The sequence below is a fragment of the Talaromyces atroroseus genome (genome assembly GCF_001907595.1).
Source record: "Talaromyces atroroseus strain IBT 11181 chromosome Unknown scaffold_9, whole genome shotgun sequence".
NCBI lineage: Eukaryota > Fungi > Ascomycota > Eurotiomycetes > Eurotiales > Trichocomaceae > Talaromyces > Talaromyces atroroseus.
The window spans coordinates 751424-772708 of record NW_017971441.1 but is presented as its reverse complement, the minus strand read 5'-3'; the positions used below and the strand labels follow the sequence as shown (position 1 = coordinate 772708).

Here is a 21285-nt window from a genome sequence, read left to right as displayed (position 1 = left end):
TAAATAATCGAAGAGAAACGAATATGATGGGGCTACTACATCGTGTATTTCAAAGGTAGTTCGAAGACAATATTATCGAATATATAATATAAGTATAGCATGTGGTTGATTTTACAGGCAGTTCCAGGTCAAACCAGTATATAGGGCTCACTCATTGAAGGTATGGCGATTAAGAAATTTGCGGCCAATGCTGCGGATGCTTCTCCTAGAGCTAGGAGAAAATCACTTAATTTTTGTGCAGAGGGAAAAATTGTATCGGAAGTAAATAAACATGACTTACCTCTCATCTTGAGAGTGAGCACCGAGGCCTTGTGAGGTCTTTGGACGCTCTTCTCTCAATTCTTGTTTTGATGCTGAGCTATCGTTGTCTCTTGTCACTAGGGTGTCGTTGATCATAATGCCGGGCTCCCTCAAACTGCTGACGTTGCTTGAAGAATAGGAAATGGATTTTCGGAGAGGATATGTCCCTGAGCTCATCGCTGTGGAATGGGCGGAATGGGGGGAAGAAGGAGAGGTAGCGGCATGGTTGAGCTGAAAACGCTTACTGCCAGTTGTATCCCGACTATTTATACTTTGCGTCGCCGATGTTGGACTATAGCCACTATTCAGAGCAGTATCTGAAGCAGGGAGTATTTGAGATGAGGATGCCAGCTCTCGCAATCTTTGCTGTTGTTGTTTGCTTGGGCGCGGACGCGAGAACTTGTTGCCTAGGATAGCTGGAGCGTGAGATATCAAAGCTTTGATGACATCCGTCTTCAGGCGTAGAGCAAGCTCTAGATTTGACCACGTCTTGTTACGGTACTCGAGCACTGGTAGACGGAACACGAAATTATGCACATCTTCAATGTTCCGATCCCCCCTGCCTTTGTAGCTCAAGCAAAGCACAACGTCATTGATTTTGACATGGGCGAGGATCATGTAGTTAGACGCCCTCGACATCATTTGTGTGAGGTCATCTGTTTGCTCTTTCTTTGAGCTCTTAACAAGTGAAAACTTTTTACTTTCGCCTGTGCTGCCTGACGCAATAGATCCCGCCGCAATTGATCTTTCGGTGGACGTTCTAGTCAACGCTCGCATACTCTCTGCAGACTTCTTTTTGTTAAGGGCAGATGACCGAAGACCTACGCCTGATTTATCTGCCTGCGAAGTGCGATTACCGTCTCTGTTCATTCGTGTCAGTTGCGGAACTTTGAGCCTGTTTGTGCGCGAAGATTGTGCCGTTTTCCGGTTGTTGTCCGGTAATATCATTGTTGGCTGCAGTCTCAATTCAATAGAACCAGCACCCGTAAGAGCTTGCGGATCTTCCCCAGTCCAAGTACTGCCTTGGCTACGTGGGGTGTGGATAAAATCGGGAGTCCCAATGTCATTTGTATCCTCCTCGTCTTCCTCTTCATCCATGGGTTTTATGTGTTTGACCATGAACGGTGAGAAGGCGCCATTTTCAAAGGCATTAGAACCAACGCCAGGGAAAATGTATTCGAACAGTTTCTTTCCAAGTTCTCTCTCTAATTGAACTTTTAGAGGGAACATATTAACTTCGAATTGATCTAGCACCGGGATACCCGCAACGGCTTCCAACATGTACCACTGAACACGAAACATCATGTCTCCGCTCATCTCAGTCCGACTTTTATGGTCCATATAGGGAACAATCATTTGAGGATAGACGGCATTTTCCAACAAATTCAGTGCGTACAACCGTTGGATTTCCATGACATTATGATTGGAGCCGTCCGTGTTGTCGGTACGCTCGTATGAAGCGTTGCGCAGCTGAAATTCAACCAGCGGCTCATTCCTGTCCCTCATAAGATGCCAAACAATATCAGAAGCTGATAGACAATACCGCATAGAAGCCCTGGACTTAGATAGAGATCGTTCATCAGTCCGCCTTTGCGATGTTGTGATAGCTTTCATAATGAAAAACAGCTCCTCTTCGCAATTGGCCAAATCTCTTTCAAGAGTTATTCTGTCTTGCCAACCCTTAGCGTCAAGGCGATGCGCTTGCACTTGGAAATACTCTTTTATCTCTTCGAATTGTCGAATACGTTCTTGCAGCCTAAAGACTGTTTCCGGTGCGCCTCTTAGATCACTGAAATCAGAAGCATACATAATCTTCTCCAACTTCTCACTTCTGACCTTTTCCAGAGGTTCATTGTAAAGCAGCAAATCCAACACAATAATATACGTTGAGTAGTATTCGGTAGAGTCGCAGATAGCCCTGACATCTGGAAATTCAACCCAAACTTGGTCTACACGCCCCTCATCAGCATCGTGGTAATTCTGCGAATCATTATCGCTTCCCACTACTTGATCATTATACTTGAGACGCAGATTGTTGTATTTATCGTATCGAAGACTTGCCGAAGTCCTCTGGATTATCCTCGAAAACCCAAATGGTAGAAGCTCAAAGTCAAACATAGCTTCCAAGGTCAGCCACGGCGGCCAAGCTGATCCAGGGGCATTTCCATATTTGTTGCCGGCATAAAATTGCAAGTGGGCTTTAAGATTCTTCTGTGTCGCAACGAAAAACTGAGCACCATCCATGTCCAGTGAGAATCTGCGCTGAACCAATCCGCTAACGTCATCACTAACACGGCGTTTGTCCATGATAGACAATACTTTAAGCGACATGCCTTTCGCGGTCACAAGCGTGACAGATCGTGGATTTTTATCACTCTGTAGCTGAATTTGAGGAGCAATGAGACGGAGATGGTAACTGCGCTGCGAAGTGAATTCTGGTGAGATATTCTCAGCAAAATCACTCGAGTGCGGTCGAACTCGATCAGTAGTCGATGCGGAAGACGGATCATCCGCATTCACATATCTCTTCGCATCATGTAGTAATTGCTCGATGCGATCCTGAACGCTGTCATCGTCATCCTGCTCTTTCTCACCGCCGCGACTAGGCGAATGATTAAAAAGCCCTTTCCGTCGTTGATTATGTTTGTTTTGTTCCTCAACAATATCGGAGATGAATTTGACAGCCTGCTGTGACATATAGTACACAAATCCCCGCCGCTGGCTTACTTGGTGGCCATATCTCACCATGATATCTCGCAACGCATTGTTCCATTTTACTTGCGGATTATGGATCGTGAATCGATTGTTGAAGTCGTTAGCCGAGTCAATATCCGGGGGTTCGTAGTTCCCGTCCATTTTCTTGTGATCATTATCGCTTTCCGATTCCACGTCTTCCCTAGTTCTTGACGATGCTTCGCTGCCATGGCAGTCGTCATGCGTATACTCTTCTCCGGATACAAGCTTTTCAAGACGGCGAAGTCCTGAATCCAGAAATTTGTGTCGTCTCGCCAAGGATTCTGCCTGACGAACTAGTAATTCATGCTTGATTTTCAAGTCGTGGTTTTCTCCGTCAGCTTTTTGTAGTTGTATCTCATGCTCACTGAGCTGATGCTCATGGTTTGCCGTTTGTATTTCAAGAGTTTTCAGACGATCTTTTATAAGGTCCATCTGCACCTGCCAAGGGCCATTTCCTTGAGACATAACACAATTATGCGTTGGCTCGTCGCCAAATTGACTATCTGCATGGTCAGATGTTGGCGCATTTCCGTGGTCAGTCTGTCGGAAGTAGGTAAAGCGTGGGGTATATGCAAGAGGCAAGATCTTGGTTTTGGGATTGGACTCTTGAGGGAGGATCCAGTCCAATTCAACAAAATCATCCATATCAATCCATGTATAATCCTGGTCGGGGATATTGAAACGGGACATATCAACCGAGCCAATGGGCTGCTGGAATGATTCAACAATGTTGTCGTGATCTCCCAAAACCTCATCCAAGGTGGTCCCTTCAATACTAGCGGATACTGCCCTGAAATCGGCCGCCTCAAAGTCCAATTCTGCACGGTTAATACGCATCGCGCTAGACTTCATTTGTTTTAGACGGCCTTTTATCGGGGTTTTGACTCGTTCGCGTCTTTGATGAAGATCAAATTTGAAATTGGCAAGGCGAACCTTGAGGCCAGTGGCGGTAACTACATCTTCCCCATAATCTTCTGGGTCTTTATGCTTGTAAATGTGTGAAGCAAACAGAGGAGAAAGAAGTAATTTATACTTGACGGTGGCCAGGTGACGGCCGAACTTCTTACTTGTCTTGGTAATACCCGGCCAAAGAGGTCCCTGCCGCACAGGGAGAGACATCACCCCGGAGAACAGAGACCACCAATGAAAGAAATGAGTGAAGAGGCGGGGAGTAAGATGGACGGTATTATAGTTTGACATCGGCTGCTCTGTATTGTTTGGGGAGATAACCGCAACAGAGAGGTGGATATGATTGCTCCGAAACCCGCGGTAGGCGTCGTAGTCCTGTCAATATAATGTTAGTATTGGACTGGCGGGAAACGAAAAAGAAGGGGGGGAATATAGTGCTAGGTGTAATGGTTTACCTTTCTTTGAGACTCATCAATATAGTGAGGGTTCCTAAGCACCACATGGAAATGTGACTTGAAGTCAAAGGACCGCCCAGAGTCCACATTGCGCTCAAACACTAATCCTGCAATCCACTTCACACTGCCTGACAATTTCATCATCACTTTCTTGAAATGTGCGGCATTCTTTGCCTGGCCGCTAGGATGCTGGGAGCTGGGGACATCTAGTGCATACGCATACGAGTAACGGGCCTCGTGGCTATAATCTGGCACAGCAAGCACGTATTCCCCACTGGTAACGGTCATAAATTCTTTGGGGTCGTCAGTAGGGTGAATGTTCCATTGGACGTCTTTCCGCCAACACATGACGAAACCAGCCCCGAATCCCGTTATGATATACGGGTCGCGTGACCCTTTCAAACGCAGGTGAACATCGCCATCACCCTTCCATCGTACTTTGATTCGAGAGTGAAAGCTCAATCTAATCTTATCCCAAAAGCCAACCCGCTCCGATGGATCAAGTTCGGGTTTAGTAAACCCTTCAATTATTTTCATCATGTCTTGTATGACAGGCTGGTACGACATACACCAAGTAATGCTTGTTGGAAGACTGGTGTTGATGTCAAAAGTGGGCTCCGAATATGTCTTTACAGGTGCAATAGTTCGCCGCACAGTGATATATAAGCCTTGAGTTTCTTGGCCATCAGCAAGTTTAGTCGGGGGCACAATACAAACAGGCACGTCTCTTGTCGACTCGCGGGTACGGAACTCCTCTGCAATGACAAAATTTGTTTGTAAAGACCAACTTGGCATTCGAGAAGACTGGCCGGGACGAAGAGCAGGAATGTGAAGAAGATCCAGAGGGTAATCACGAAGTGTGACCCGGGCTTCCCCCATGTCCAGATGAATGCTCATGGGGATCAAAAGGGAGTATTTCATATCGAGAGGCATTCCCTTGCCAATTCTATGTAAAAATTGGGCATATTCATTAACCGGGAAAGAGGGTTTATCAATGATAAGGTGCACGTCACTGATTAAAGTAGACATCAATGCAGGCCGAGTGGGAAAGGCGAGAATTGGTTCATCGTCCTCGATATCATCTGGAGGCTGATCCCCCCCGCTAAAAACATTTCGTAGTTGATTGATGGATTCAGATTGAAATTGAATTGCGGCATCTATTTTTGATTTCCAATTTCGAGAGTTATACTCTTGCAAGCGAGTCCAAGCTTCCTCTTCTGATACTTTGGAGCTGGATGAGATGTTTGCAGCACCATCGGTGTCGTAACGGGCTCGTCCGTAACTTTCAGGCTTACCATCAAACGATCTCCTGGCTTCCCCGGGGCCAATGCTTACACTTCGTCTTCGATCGTCACTCCTTCTTCCGCGATGAGGGTCTGGATGAGCGGAATGAGTGCGGAAACGGGATGGGGCTCGCCTATTTTGCGCTTCCCTTATCTTTTGGGTCTTCAACCTAAAGGCTTCCTCTCGAGCAATACGATGCCGTTGTTCCACAAGTCCTGCACGGTAGATGCAACCAAGCTTCCATTCAAAGGCATCATCTTCCAGTTGGAAGGCTAGTGTTCTACTGCGCAGAGATATTCGAGGTACCTTTTTGGGTCCCTCTGGTTCTTTCTCCAGGACATCTATGTCGGAGTTTGTTTTGAATCTCTGATACAGCGTTTTCAGCGACTTGAAAGTGACATTGAAATTATTGAATACTTGGTGCATAACCATATGGCTTGGAACACCTATGCGAATCCATTCAGCTGAGATATCAATAGATCGTTCTTCTCGCAGTTCTTGGCCATGTCGACGTTTGCTCTCTCGCAGGTCAACCCTAACAGTGTTCATTGAAAGGAATCGTGCCCACACATTTCCGAATTTAGGTGACGCAACATGTAACCGAGCCGATTGCCATCTAACGAATGGAGCTGACCAGCGATGACTACCTGCTGCTAAGCCGTATACCTGCAACATGAAACGTGGATCATCGGGCATGATACCCTTAACCCGCACAAGTCCCACACGAACGTCAACTGTAGTCAACTCAGAGCGCTGTGAAGGGGGCCGTGGAGGAGCAGGTAATGTAGACGATGAGTCCTCGGACTGAAATGCGTGCGAAGAGTTCGTGGCTAGAGTTTTCATGAAAGTTTCAGATAAAACATTCAGCGCAACTCCCAATGAATAGGTCCGATATAGTGAAAATTCCAGAAAGAGGGCCTTGATAGAAGAGTTTATGTGGAATATAGGACCCTGAAGATCACTATGTGTACTCAATGCAACTTCACATCTGGGTAGCGAAAGAAAAGATTCGGATTCCATGTAATCCTCGGATTCTATCACGAAGCCTTCCAGTCCACGAATATGAACAGCTAGCCTTCGTCCGTCAGCATGGCCAGTACCAGATCGTCGCGGAGGCGAAGTTGGAGTAAAACGAAAAGGAGAGTCATCTCCAAGAGAGGAATGAGAATGAGAATGACTAGATGTCCGTCTTCTTAAGGAGCTCTTTGTGGGCTCGAGTTTCTGTGCTCGATAGTCAGCGGTCCATGAGTCCAGTTGAAGTGCGACTCCACGGTTTGTCTTGGATGATCCGGGAGGAAGGCCCGCAACCTCGAAGGTCAACTCATTTGCCTCAAACTGAACTCGCATCAACCAAGGAGGTAAACGGCGTAGGAAACTTGATTTTTGTTCGGGATTCATGCTTGGCATACGATTCCTTGGCTGTAATTGCGCTCGGACTTGTTCAACAACTTGTTTAATTCCCCGGTTGACGTTTGGATTGACCATATGAGCTGAAAACGAATTAAGGCTTCCCGACACAAAAACACAAATATCCGGTGTTGTGTTGAGATGCACGCGAATTTCCATATCTTGTGTTTGCAATAAATTGTGCTTGATACCAGCAGGCGTTTGGTAGTAAAGCTGGTGGGAAGCAACACGATAAGTAGAGGACAAGGAATAGTGAAATCCACCCTCAGACGAATGAAAAGATTCGATATCGAGTGATATAGACGAGATAGACGATATGAGAAGATTATAATCACCACCATCGGCTGGGGCTTCCTTGGGGATAGGTAGCACAAAGCGTACCACAGGTTCGTGCACAGAAAAGTTGATCCTGGCCTTAGGTAGCAAGCGGGATATGATGCGATTGTTATCTCGCTTTTTGCCCCGAGGAGATGGTGTCCTTGTTTCTGCTAGCTGAAGAACTTGCGAGACATGGCGAGGCTCCATATCCAAGGATGGCGACGTGATCACGCAATTTGCAAATAAGACATTGCTGTTGCGTTCCGCGGCGTCGCGTTCATCAGAGACATATACAGTCTTAGAAGGGAGAGTCGTCTTAATAGTAGTCGTAGCCATGGGTATGTAAAGAAGCCTGTCTGTTGCACCCGAACCGTCTTCCATGCTCACGGATATAGATATTGCGGCCAACAAAGCCTGGTGGGCAGTGTCACGCCTTTGGAAATACATTCGGTGAGCAGGTGAATTCGGATCCATACGATGAAGGTCAATACCGATTTCGTGAGTAACCAGGTTCAGTTGCATATCTTTTTGCCCTGTTGAAAGCGACTGGAAGGACCTTGAGATTCGGAAAAAGCTCAACGCGAGCTGTATTTCTTCTATACCTCGCAAGATTGAAGTAACGAATTCCCTAGAATCGGCGACGGTCTGTACAATAGCTTCCTCCCTCGATCCAGGCTTATCCAGCTCCTCCACGAAATCGGCGAACGATATCTCATCATCAGTCTCGCTCGGCATGTCCAGTTTGGAAGACGCCTTTCGGCTTTCTTGAATTCGCTTGCTGAGTAGCATCAAGGTGTCGTATGGGAAGTGAAGTCGGCCAATCTTAACAGCGACAGAGGTGTCCCTAAGCCCCTCTAAATCGCGATATAAATGGCCGTGAATATTCGACTGTAGATTATCCATTACTTCCATGGGCTCCCGCCCATCAACCGCAAGTAAAATGTTCCGAATGTTGATAATCCACTCAGCAGAGCGTGGTGCCTGTGGCTGCTGTTTCTTATGGCGGAACAAACGGCCTTGTTCCACCATATTCCGCCGAGTATCAACCGCCAAAGTTAAAGATCCAACTTGTATAGACCCAGCGTCAACAAAATACACGGAGGTATTTGTGGCGTGAAGGTCAATTATTGCCAGCCATTGTATATATGTGTGCAGTCGTTTCAAGCTTTCCTTCCAGCGCGTTAGCCGTCTCCACGTCTGGCTGCGTTTTGAGCCTTTCGCTGAGCCGAATGTCGCACCTTGATGCAATTCTGGAGAGCTATTGTTAGACACCGTGGTCGATGAAGACGAAGAATAGCTTTCGCGGGTGCCATGATTGCCGTTTTTCAGTTTTTGGGGATCAATGGTGACTTTAAGGTCGGTCAAGCGAAGCCTAATCCAGGTTGGTTGCGAGAAGGAGGGCCGATGTAAAGATAAACCCAAGGCCCGGATGTCAATTTGCACGCCATCTTGCGGTGTATATGATATACGCCGCAGGGAGAAGTAACCAACTCGCTGAATGGACACACCAGTAGCCACGCGTACAAAGGCAAAGAGGATAAATGTGGAGATGTACAGCAGCAACAAAGCCACCAGAACAGTGGTGGGGTTGAAAAGCGACATAGTGACAAGTCCAGTGCTACAAGTTGACTGCGGACTAAACAAGCCTCCTACAGGCTCTTGCACACGACACGGTGTGTTGTATCCATTCAAGCCGCAAGACCGCCCCTATTCAGATCTCATTTTGCAGAGAATACAGTTCCTTCCGACGACTCAGGATTATCATTCTATAAGGGGGTAGAAAGACGACGGCTGTCGAAAGCAGGATGATGGGTTGGAATTGAAGAAGAATGAATTTGGGGCTGACAAGCGCCGACTGTGTGAAGAACCCGAGGGGGGAGGCTGACGGGATGGGATCGCAGGCTATAGGGAGACGCGCATCTTTCGATAATTCGTCCGTCGAGAAGGGCCGGCGGAGCAACGAGCGATTGGAGGTCAAGAGCTAGCGCTAGCTTCAGCAAAGCACTCCGATATGAACTCGGTTGCGGTCTCTCGAAAGGTTGGTCGCAGGGAGTGCATACTTCGGGGTTGCGCGGAGCATGGGAAGGTGCACTGCCACGATAAGTTACACCCGGATTGGGCCAATGGCAAGCAAGGGGAGGTGCTTAGCTAAGCATCTGTGCTCGGGCAGTTGACGTAATGTAAGAAGCTTGACTCGACGACGCTGTAACTACTATATAGTTACTATGTACTATATATGTACATATAACAGTCCAAGGAAAAGAGTACTCGGTGACAATTTGTATTTTTTCGATTATGGCTACTAATGCCATCAACGAAGCCAACCTGCAGGCTATCTAACTAACCCGCTCATATCTAGTAACTCCAGCAAATGCCCAGGTGGGAACGTGAATTATATACAGAAATGCCAAGCTATGCGACTTGCCAGGACATCATTAAGGAATTAGGTAGGAGATCTGAAGAAAAGAAAATAAAGGTGAGGAGTGGGGTGTTTAAGGAGTTCAGAGGGAAAGGAGAATAGGAGTCTCGCTACAGCCTTGGGTTGAAACGGCTGAGGCTGCGGATTCTGGCGCCATACATGTAGAACAAAACTGGAATCGGCACCATAGCAAGAGTCAGAAACGCGAGAAGACTAGACGCCCAGGGAACACCCAGTCTTTCGTACATCTGATCAGCAAAGAGCGGGAATCCGCCGCCTACCAAGCTACGGACCAAGGTGTTGGCGGCAATGCCCGAGTTAGCGAACATCAGATACACATCGATGATGTAGTTGAGACCTTGCATGAAGATGATGAGGATGCCGAAGCCAATGGGTATGGCCGAGAGCGCTTGCGGCACCCAAATGATGTCCTTGTTGGAAGTCCAGCCGAACCAGAATAAGCCGATCGGCAATGCGATGCTGCCAGCGAACATAGGAACAAGTCGTTCCTCCGGGACCACACGGCCTTCCTTTTTCAGCCTTTGTGCAAACCTGGTCTTGGTCAAGTAGGTGATGTAGGCACATCCCAAGATGACTCCGATCAGGATGCCCAAGAACGGCAGAGCAGCCACTCCCGCACTCTTCCAGCCGCGGATTTCTTGGTAGGAATATGGAAACGCCTCAAAGAGCAAGTACATGATTCCGTAGATCAAGGCGAGGTAGATGGTGATGCAGACCAAAATAGGCTCCAGCATGAGCATTTCAAACGGGCGCATCGCGTATCGGGTAATAAAATCCTTTGGCCTGGGAGGGTTCTCGTCTAGTGTACTGTGGTATGCCCAATTTTTGGTCTCTACCCGTAGGCGAGCTGCGCGCTTCTGGAGAATGACCGGGCCAAACGTTTCGGGGACGATTATAAAAGCAATACATGCGAAGAACGCAGCCGCGATCAATGTGATCCAGGCCGTCCACCGCCAGCCGAGGTAAGAATCAACAATAAAGCCACCCCTACATGATGCATTAGCACACACACAAAAAACGGTTGTTTGAAGATACGATCTGCAAGATCATAGTCCACTTACAAGATAGGGCCTAGAGTAGGACCGCCAAAGGTAGCGCCGGCAAAAAAAGCCATTGCAACACCACGATCAATAGGGTTCCAGATATCAGCTAATACTCCTCCGACAATAGCCAAGGGAGAACAGCCAAAGAAACCAATAAAAAACCGAGAAAGCATGATGGTCTCCACATTCTGGGCCACAGCAACGGGGATCTGGAAGATGATAAAAACGACATAGCCAAAGAATAATGGCCTCTTCCTGCCGTATAACTCAGAGAAAGGTCCCCAGAGTAGTGGGCCCATTGCGAAACCCTAATTTGACAGATAATTAGTTACCTGATCAACACCACACTTTAAAAAGAAAAAGCGAAGGGTTCTAAAAACGTACAAAAAGCGGAAGACTGGTTGCCAAAATCATAACCTCGGTTGACACGCCGTACAAGACAGCCGTGACCTCGGTGGCCTGGCTGAACACACTGGTTGAGAATGTGATCCAAACTGTCAGTGAAGAGAGCAACATGGTGATTGCCCACTTCCTCGCAACAGGTAAGTTCTGAGGGTTTTCAGGATCGTCAGGGCCGTCCCATTCCACTAGATTGGGATCTTTTGCGGCAGGCTTTGGTTCTTCCTTGCCTGGATTGTTGTTATCGCTTGGGCCGGCCTCCAGCGCCACTTCTGCCTCTACATCTTCTGCCTTGGTTCTCGAACTTGAGCGGGATTCGGGGCGTTTTTCAGGATCTTCATTGAATTTTTCGTCGTGTAGACCACTTGGTATTGTCTCTAGACGGCCGGCCTGGCGCGTGTCATAGTCCAAGCTAGTCCTGGCAGGCGTCGTAGATTGCGAATCGAAAGTCGACATGTTATCAGCGCCGCACCCACGGGGTGACCATATACAGCGTGTAATTGATTTTCGCAAACGGAGAGAGTCTTCTCGCGAGGCTGTGGAAGCTTCTCACACTATATAAGGGATAGAAAAGCTTGAAGGATCTAGTGGGGCAGCCAGACGATGAATCGCCACGGTTCTGATGTATGGGTGTATGGGTGTATTAGGTTATTAGAAATAGGATTCCCCCCTTTTTTTCTTTTCCTCGTTGAGGCTTATGATACTATATATATGGGACTATGTTAGCTTCAGACCGCGAAGATCATTTGTCACGCATCGGAGGAACGGTCTTAAGAGGAAGGTTTCGCGCTTCGGGTCACTTGAAGCAGCCCTACCGCTGGAGATAAACGAAAAAACATCCAACTCATCTGGCAAATTTGTAAGCCACTTTCTTGTTTCATTAATCCAAGTGGGTACTGGCCCACTGTGTTGGGTTGGGCGATTGGCAATTAAACGTTTACAAATTACAGCAGAAACTTCGGGTATAAATTTAATGACCAGTCACGATGACGCCATCCGTCAAGTGTTCATCATCTTGCAGCAGTTCTGGTAGTCTAGTATTTTACAAGTATAGTCCAAGAAAAGTCTAAAGTTGTCTCATTTGGTTGGTAAAAATCATTGGAAGAAAGCGAGGGCTGGTATTTATTCTTCCGGGATTACTGATCGGATTAGGGCATGTTACCTCGTGGCTCGCCTTTCCGGCGCTAAGTCGCCTCAGTAGCCAATAGGATGCTTTTCGGGGGCAGGATGGAGATTTTGGAGCCGCTAGAGAGTGGAGACGGTGGAATCGGCCTCGGGAAGTATCTGCAGCCGACATGCTCTTGAGTGGACGGAGTTAAAGTACGCGGTTCCTTCGTCTAGGCCCGGATTTAGCATAGCATCGGCTTACGTGTTATATCCGGGCTGTCTATGACTCGTCACTCGTGTTTATGCATCGCTCAAAGAGCGCTCGGTGCCTTGTGCAGGCCACAATGGCTTTGTTATCTTTATTCAAGTATAGATAACCGTAATACTAATAGTAACAGGGAAAGCATCCACCGAGCTTGCTAGCAGCATGCCAAAGTCTTCCGTATTTATCTAAATTGAAATGCAGTAACCGATAACTTAAGGGCCCTGCTTAGATCAGAATCACGTGACGCGGCTGTACATGATTCATGTCACATCGTTTTTATGTCACACTAACAGTACATATATAGCTAAACATACCTCCATGTGTTTGACATGTGCATGTGTGTACTCTATATCTACAGACCTTCCCAAAGTGTCAAGATGAAGTGCATATAAGCATGTCATCCCTACAGACTCCAGAGAAACCCCGGAAACACTAGCGCCCAAAATGGCAAGCGGGGTGTGGCCCGGATTTTTTCTCCAACAGATCAGATGTCACGTCAGGGTCTCCCAAAGCCCCAAGGGGCAAACTCTGCTCAGCAATTTGGTCTTGCTCCTGGCTCCGTCCCTTCAAAATCCAATGTCTCTTTTGTCTAGGAGCCATATTGTACTGTAAATAGGTTCACCTGCTGATGAGTGACTCCCGGAATGACATCGATCTTCCTGAGCGGATCCATGCCGAGGCAAGGTAGGAGCTTCATTTTCAGCCCAAGAGAACAGTTCGTCTCATTCAAGTCCGCTGATTTCTTAATAAAAAATCCTACAGGGCAATTCACAGCTCATTACACCGCGCCATCACTGGCCGATTGCCCCTTGCTCTTCCTCCAAAAGCAAACTCCCCGCAACTCTACGCTTTGGGCATTTCTCGCTTTGCGCAGATCTACTCCGCTTTAGAATCCGCATGGCGTGACTATCTCGAGGTAGCGCCGGACAGCACAAAGGAAAGGTATCGCGCTTTACTAGCTGAAGCCTACATACCGGCGATTGCCCGCAGCCAACGTCTAGAATCCGATCTACGAAACTTGAAGGCGGAATGGGGTGGTGATGATACTTTTCTTCCACAGGGCAATGATATTGCTGTTCGTGTGGCAATCACCCATGTCCTCGAGACCATCCGGGCTAAACCACACACCCTCCTAGCCTATTCATGGGTCATGTACCTGGCTCTTTTCAACGGCGGGCGCTGGATTCGCCAACAACTGCTTGACGCCGGAGCCCAATTTTGGTACAAAGATTTGTCCGAGGTTGAAAAACAGGAGTCTGCGGGTGCTTCTCTTGCGCAATCATTTCTGTCGTTTTGGCATTTTGATGGCGATCAAGATGGTGAAGATTTTAAGCTCGCCTATCGTGCCGGCTATATTGAGGCTTCCAAGCGTCTCACTAAAGAGGAGTGTGAAGATGTGATCTGCGAGGCCAAGACATTGTTCCAGCATTGTCTAGATATGGTCTCGGAGATTGATGTGGTGGTGGCGCTTGAGAGGAAGAAACGTGCTCACAAACCTGGTAATGCTTTTGGAGCATACAGCACATATATAATGCTCAGTGTTCTTACTTTAGGCGCCCTTTTAGCATATATATTGCGGCCCTAAATTATATTATCTTGTATATACGCTTTGATTACGATAGAATCGTGGAATATAACCCCCCGTCCGGTATCACTCATTACAGTCGGAGATGAGCATCGTGTCATGGAGATAAGGTGGATCAATGTCTGACAGACCTGCGTAAATCAATGAACATTTAATACACAATGTGCTAGCCATCTATGTCGTCCAAAACTCCTATCCGTGATATCCAATGCCCGGACACTAGATTCCCTTTTCCCATTTATATAGTCTCCTCTCAAACGGGGAACAAAATCAAAAGACCAAATAAACATTCCCGAATTGCCCTCTCCAGAAAACTCCAAGAGCCAATGCATAAGTAGATTCGTGTTTCGTAAGGTTTCATCCTAGATTTTCTTTTTCCATCAACAATTGATCAATTCCCTGACCCTCTCCACCCTTGCAATCGCTTTTTCCAATCGATCAAGCCTCTTCCGCTTCTCACTGTCCCTCTTCTCAAGCAAAACCACTCTCTCCTCGAGCTTTGCTCGAGCCTTGCGCTCCTGCGCAACCATCTCGTTGGCTTGGCTGAATAACTGAGCAGTGAGTTCTTCCAGTTCGGAGTGTGCCTGCGATAGTTGCGACTCAGCGGCTTTTCGAAGCGACCGTTCGCGTGATAGCGCTGCCTGAAGTGCAGCGGCATTGTGGTCAGTTGAATCTTGCTGTGATAGCGATCGCTGAGGGTAGTTTCTGGTGTGGCTGGTGGGACTGATATGTGCCCCCGGGCTACTACTGGTGTGATTTGAATGGGATGTGTTTGGCGGGGTACTGGAGTCTTTGGAGCCGGTACGAGAGTTGGTGCGACGATAGGGAAAGTAGGAAGCGAAACCGGCAAAGCGACCTTGTTGTTGCTGGGCGTTTGTATCGGGTGTTTCAGAAGTAGGAGACGCCGTAGATGTGGAGCGCACTCTTTGCAAATCGCTATGGTTATGCAATGCTTGAGTCAAATGTCGAACCTCGTTTTCGTAGTCGACTATCTTGCCCGCTGTCAAGGCCACACATAACCAGGTTAGCGATCGAGTTTTCGCAGAATTAGTAAAGTATGAAAATGGCATTTACCAGCCTCGGACGCCTTCACCGTTAATTCCCTGACCTGTTCTTCCAACCCCTGTATTCGTTGCTGCGCGGCCATCGCATCTTGGGAGGTAAAAGCGTCATTGCCGCAATGTAGGCAAGCTGTGCCCGACACCACGCTGCTCGACAAAGGTTCCTTCATCGGCGCGTAATGTCCACCCACTAGCGTTGTTCGCGTGTCTGCTGTCTTCGACGTGGAGGTATATACTGATGTGGATGTCTGCATGGCGGACTGTTGACAGCCTTGCCCTTTCTTCCTTGCACTTTTCGTCTGTTCCCCCGCTGTTGCGTTCGCTAGTCGGAGGCGATGTTATACAATCTCGAGGCTTTTCGGGCGACTTAGAAGGTGTATATGTGCAGTGAAAATGAAACAGCAGTCGGTATGCAGCCGAGAGCAGGCAAAGAAGCACCTCAAATGTCTCCGGATGGCATTGCAACCAACCGGCGGCTGACACAAGGCAAGAACACAGGGACAAAACACGAGACAGTCCAACACAGATGCCACCTCATGGCACTCGCCAGGCAAGCGACAACTAGATATATACTACTACCTCTAATGGTAACGGTACTATATCGGTGGTTGTTATGAGCCACTCTCGCTGGTGGTCACTTGATTCCTTAAAGGGATCAGGGCCCGCCCGCGCCTTCCTTCCCAGTGGCAGGAATAAATTACCCCAGGTTTAGGCCCCCCGTATTTAAGGCATGCATACCTCCGCGTGACGGTATTTATTGTTCTACCTCTGCTCGATCTGATACTCTCAACGTCTCACTTTGTCCTGCATTCTTCTTGTTCAGCCTCCCTCACACTTGTCATCTCTAGACTCTCCTTACATCACGTTCAAGATATACGATCTAGTTACTGTAAGTATGAAGTTCTATCCGCCACAATGCCTCCGACCTCCATGACCAGCCACCCGCCCCTTGATTCAAGAACACGGCGGTGCTGGCTCGTTGTGACCAACCATCGCAAGTTTCTCACTTGTACAAGCAAGCATCAAGGCTGTCAAGCCGCTTATCACAGCCAGGACAATGTTCATACTGCGCCATCCAATCGTTTGAACTAACGCCCCTGCCACAATCGGTCCCAGCAGCTGTCCAGAGGCCCATGCCATGGCATGCAGGGCATATGCCTGTGCATTAGCGCCTTTCGCCCCAAAGATGCCGGGGGACTCTCGCTCCTTACGCTCAATAGGTTCGCTAATCTCGACCATGAGCGGGAGCATTACTGCCGAGAAAGAAACCCCGGCTCCCATCAGTAACGAGACGAAGAGGACGCGCGAACGTAGAGATTCGTCGTTCACCAATGGGAACATGAAAAATATCGGAACCAGAGACGAGAATGATATGACCGAGACAATACGGGGACCGTAGCGGTCAATAAGCGACCCTGATTGCCAATTAATGAACACGACCTTTTTCCCCTCCTCCTTAGTGTGGTTCAAGCTCACCGATAATAGGAGATATAATGCTAGGCAATGTCAATACCAAGAAGCACATGCCGATCTCGAAAGATGCCCACTTGAAGTTCTTGATGACAAACACGGGGACAGTCTAAACCAGACATAAGCTTCGATCTTTGGAAAGTTAGCAACCGGGGAAAGAGAGAGTAGTCAACATACAGCCTCAAAAGCTGTCCAAATTGAAGCATCCACGACGCTTGCAACCAGCAAAGCCAAAAGCTGTCCAGACATAGCCAGACGGACAATTGGTGGGATACGGCTAGTAGAGACAATGTGTGGAAATGCACTCTGCTCCTCGTCATGGTTATGGTCTTGTTCTGCATCACAGCCCTGGTAGTCTGGCAGAGATGCGCGTCTTAGCAAAGGCTCAGTTTCATCCTCGGGGCGTGATATGGCTTTCAATTGCTGCTTCGCTTTCGGTTCGATCATGAGACACCGGAGTACGACGTCAATGCTTATTAGGGCTAATGCCACCATGAAAACAGAATCATAACCTGCTCGGTCCAACCTTCATACCATAGGAAGCATTAAAAAAAAGGAACTTCTGATACCTTGAATGATTTCAATTGGAAATTCTGGTACTCACAGAATTCCACCCAAGGCTGGGCCAGCCATTGTTCCTATGTTCATCGCCATGGAAACGTATCCCATTGCAGTTCCTAGCTGCTCTTTTTTCATTGAATCGACCACGAGAGCATTTCCAACAGCCCATACGGCAGCCCCAGCCACTCCCTGCATCATGCGTGCAATGACCATTATCGCGGGGGATTTTGCAAGCCAAAACATTATCGTCGCACCAGCGACTGCAACCAAACCGACTACAAAGGGAAGTCTTCGCGAAGTGCCCCTGTCAGCGAAATACCCAACAATAGCTATGAGATTCAGCGCACGTCAGTGAACTGGTAAGATATAGCTATAGACAGCTCTAGACTTACGAGAGCTTATCATCAGCGCACCGCCGAATGTTGCTAGTGAGACTGCCATCCATGTTTGAACTACCCAAAATGTCAGAGTGGATTTTCCATCAAGTGCCCCCAAAACTCACGCTCATCGTCAGGTAAGTGAAGTCGGTCCCTCAGAATAGCTGGGATTAAGGGGATAACCTAGCCATGCGATCGAAGAACGTCAACAGCCTGCAATTATGCGATCCGGGGCTCATTTCTGTATTCTTTACCATTCCATATATGAAAACATCCTATCCATTCTTGTCAGCCACAGACTTCCATCTGAAAACATGTCTTGACTAGTAGCTAGGAGCCTACCGCAAAGATCGCAACAGACACCACGCTGATGATAAAAGATTTCGACGAGCGGAAACCAGCGGACCATGGTTCTTTAGTGTTCCCCATGTCTGCTTTTGTTACTGGTGCATTCGGCTCTTCGATATCTGCCATTTCCTATTGTCTGAATTGGTGATTAGCCTCTAGACTGGGTGATAACACCTTGGAAATAGCTTGACAAGCTTCAATCGTAAGAGCCTACGATCAACCACTTGGTAAGATCACAAACTTGGGAAACACGGCAATTTAATCCTGAGAAAAGAAATAGATATATGAAATATAAATATTAGTCAACGCCCGTCTTTCTAACTATCTCCAGCGAGATCCATAGATAAGTAGACAGGGAAGTTAGGTGGATCAAAGATTTTGAAAGGAAGCCAGCCCTAGCTTCAAAAACCGAGCGGTCTGAGTTTGGCGGGGGCCGTAGACATAAGCAGGTGGACCTCCAGTCAGAGAGATAGATTCAGATCGATATGGAGGGGTAGATAGAACATGCTCGTTCGACTTGACTTGCATATGATACCTAGGTATTCAGCTTAAAAAGTATATACTAACCAGCAGATCTATGCAGACTTTCTTGGTTGATGGCTCGGTCGATCCTGAGCAAATCTGCAAATACGCAAATCCCGATTGGATGGATGTATACTACTTAAGTAGTAATAGCAGTGGGTGATCTAGAACTTGACTTGGAGAGCACAGGGAAAATTATCAGTACTATGACGATATCTATGCTTCTATACTGACTGGACATTCGCCCGGCCAGGCGCCTATGGTAGTGTGCATATATATTTACTCCTATCAAAGGACCGCGTGGAAGAGGGTATAAGGGTGAGTAGAGAATCTAGTAGTATAGGAAGGAAAACTTCTGAAAGGCTTCTTTTCTTTTACACACAGATACACATAAAATTCTCTTTCGGCAGCAGCTCACGAGCAAGTAGATGCAACAGATAGAAGACAGGGATACCCACCCATACGTGGATGACGGTTGAGTATCATATCGGGTACATGGAAGCAAGAGAAACTTTTTTGAAACCACGTTTTCGATGAGAGGGAGATGGCTTGAAAAAGAGGAAGAAGAAAAGAGAAGCAATTAAGTAGTCACCAGCGAATCAGTCCAGGAATGAGGAAAGGGAGACATAGGGGCAAAACAAACTAAAGAGAACAACACCATAGTACCTGAACATTTGGGAATGGATGGGGAACAAAGAAAGAAAGTAAAAAGGAAAGGTTGCGCAGATCAAAATAATCTAGAAGAAGAATTCATATGTGCGACCGCCATTATAACCAAAACAGCCTTCAAAGGGGTTCCTGTGGGAGTTTCAACGAGTTGCCATCATGGGGCATGTAAGAAGAGAGTTAAGGAAAAAAGGGAGTTGCATTATGTAAAGGTCATTTTGCGTAACTCGTTGCTCATGTTCCAGTCGTTCGAAAATACCGACACACTGTGAGGGCGCGGAGAAAGCGAATACCATTTCTGTTTGCATCTTTAGTAACATAGCACAACGGGGAGGAGAGTTTATAAGAGCGAGCCTGATTTAGTAACCACGGCCACGTCCCTTGTTGCGCTTGTTGGTAGAAACGGTGCTCCAGCCTTCTTCGTCGGCTTCAGCGGCCGGGGTAGCGGCAGGTTCAGCCTTTCTCCAACTGCCGTTCGTCCTACTTTCAGGAGCCTCCTTTGCTTGCTCCTTGGTTGCGACTGGCTCTGCTTTGGCTCCCTCTATTTCCTGATCCGCTGTCATACCACTCTCGTCATCTCCGGCCCGACGGAGAACCTCGAAGTTCGATTTCTTCGGCGCATCCGGGTCCGATTCCTTCGTCCCGTTAGAATCACCGGCTGCACTTTTCTCGGCCTTAGCCTTCTCCTTGGCTTGGCGTTGTTTCTCTGCCTTCTCTGCCTTGGACTTCTCTTCAGCCTCCTTGCGAGCACGATCGCGTTTGTCTGCTACCTCTCGTTCTCTGGCAGCGGTATCGATAGGTCGAGCAGCACCGAAAGGATTGGCTTTAGGGTCACCTGCATCGGCACTAGGAGGCGGGCTCTGGACGTTCTCGGACACAGTCCTCTTCTGCAAATTCAACTTTGGTCGTACAGCCGGTGCAGCGGGAGCAGCAACGGGAGAAGGCGGGTTGCTGGGCTCCTTCGGGGCAGCTGGGGCATCCGGGCGCATCCTGGCCCTCCACTGGTTATCCAGCTCAGCTGCAGTGGGCGTACGCTCTGGTCGTTCCGGTCGCTCTTGGAATTCACGGCGCGGAGGGCGCGAGCCGTCCTGCGACCGGCCTTCTCCCCAAGCCGGGGAGTTTTTGCGGAAGCTAGAGCCCTCGTTGGTTCGTGAGCGGCCACCTTCACGTCCGGCAACAGGAGCGACAGGCGACAGTGGACCTTTCCGCTCCCAGTTACCAAAGTCACGGGGCTTTCCGTCGCCCTCGAATCGACGTCGTTCGCCACGGAGGCTACCAGTTTCAGAAATGTTGTCTGAGAACTCTCGGTTGAAGCCAGGGCGATCGTTTCCACCACGGCGGGGCAAGTCTGGGAGAGGGCCTTTCCGGGACCAGTCGCTGAAATCCCGAGAAGACTGAGAATCCTTAGCTAAGCAAGATGTTAGTTATACCGGGCGGATTACCACATTCCTTTGAAAGGCACATACGCGGTTCTGCAATGCTGACACGAATGGCACGCCCTTGAAGAGTTGTGCCAGAGAAAGTGAGTGCTTTCTTCAATCCTTCGACGCTAGCAAATTCGACATAGCCAAAGCCTTTGGGGCTGCGGTTAAGCTTGTCTTCAACGATGCGGACATTGGTCACTTCACAGTCAGCAAACAGCTGGGAAACATCGGTGGAGGTGGCATCGAAGGAAAGGTTGCCGATGTGAGCGGTATACGGGGGCTCGGTGGGTAAGGGGAGTTCGGGTCGAGACGAGAATGCCGGACGCTCGCGGTCTTTTCACATGTCAGAAATGCTATTTTCCAATCTTCAGAGGGGACGAGCTCCTGGGTTGTATATATACCATTGAAGCCGCTACCAAATCCTGCGGTCGAGCTAACGGCACGACGTTCACCTCCATAGGTTGAGCGTAGTTCTGGGGCAGCTGGAAAGATAACTAGGAATTAGTTGATGGAAAAAAAAAAAAAAAACACCACCTTCGTATCTTCGTATCCATGCGACAGCATAATAAATCAAGACAGCAGACGCGATCTGTAGCCAGAGGGGGGGG

General features: G+C 48.1%; 6 protein-coding genes across 6 annotated transcripts in view, besides 1 other annotated feature; 1 reads left to right on the top strand and 5 right to left on the bottom strand.

The window, feature by feature from the left end:
• Positions 1-276: 276 nt before the first annotated feature.
• Positions 277-9011, bottom strand: UA08_06655 (hypothetical protein; the record flags this gene model as incomplete). The annotated part of the gene is made up of 2 exons (XM_020268956.1): positions 277-4320; positions 4401-9011. 2 exons carry the CDS (start codon positions 9009-9011, stop codon positions 277-279), a joined length of 8655 nt encoding a protein of 2884 aa, XP_020118310.1.
• A 927-nt stretch (positions 9012-9938) lies between these two features.
• On the bottom strand, positions 9939-11747 carry UA08_06654 (hypothetical protein; the record flags this gene model as incomplete). Its single annotated transcript, XM_020268955.1, has 3 exons — positions 9939-10836; positions 10911-11200; positions 11277-11747. The coding sequence occupies 3 exons, from the start codon at positions 11745-11747 to the stop codon at positions 9939-9941; spliced, it is 1659 nt and encodes a 552-aa protein (XP_020118315.1).
• A 236-nt stretch (positions 11748-11983) lies between these two features.
• Positions 11984-12046: a repeat region (Identified by RepeatMasker using a combination of RepBase library and repeat library created with RepeatScout).
• Positions 12047-13107: 1061 nt separating this feature from the next.
• Positions 13108-14374, top strand: UA08_06653 (hypothetical protein; the record flags this gene model as incomplete). The annotated part of the gene is made up of 4 exons (XM_020268954.1): positions 13108-13158; positions 13280-13347; positions 13426-14162; positions 14286-14374. The coding sequence occupies 4 exons, from the start codon at positions 13108-13110 to the stop codon at positions 14372-14374; spliced, it is 945 nt and encodes a 314-aa protein (XP_020118316.1).
• A 254-nt stretch (positions 14375-14628) lies between these two features.
• UA08_06652 (hypothetical protein) lies at positions 14629-15563 on the bottom strand (the record flags this gene model as incomplete). Its single annotated transcript, XM_020268952.1, has 2 exons — positions 14629-15248; positions 15323-15563. The coding sequence occupies 2 exons, from the start codon at positions 15561-15563 to the stop codon at positions 14629-14631; spliced, it is 861 nt and encodes a 286-aa protein (XP_020118317.1).
• Positions 15564-16263: 700 nt separating this feature from the next.
• On the bottom strand, positions 16264-17785 carry UA08_06651 (hypothetical protein; the record flags this gene model as incomplete). The annotated part of the gene is made up of 5 exons (XM_020268951.1): positions 16264-16724; positions 16786-16888; positions 16957-17305; positions 17384-17644; positions 17733-17785. 5 exons carry the CDS (start codon positions 17783-17785, stop codon positions 16264-16266), a joined length of 1227 nt encoding a protein of 408 aa, XP_020118318.1.
• A 1827-nt stretch (positions 17786-19612) lies between these two features.
• Positions 19613-21285, bottom strand: part of UA08_06650 (hypothetical protein) — a gene marked incomplete at both ends in the record, with an annotated part of 2039 nt that continues 366 nt past the window's right edge. Inside the window, 3 exons of the mRNA XM_020268950.1 lie at positions 19613-20661; positions 20720-21010; positions 21079-21159. Coding sequence (XP_020118311.1) covers positions 19613-20661; positions 20720-21010; positions 21079-21159 — 1421 coding nt within the window. The remainder of the gene's footprint in view (positions 20662-20719; positions 21011-21078; positions 21160-21285) is intronic.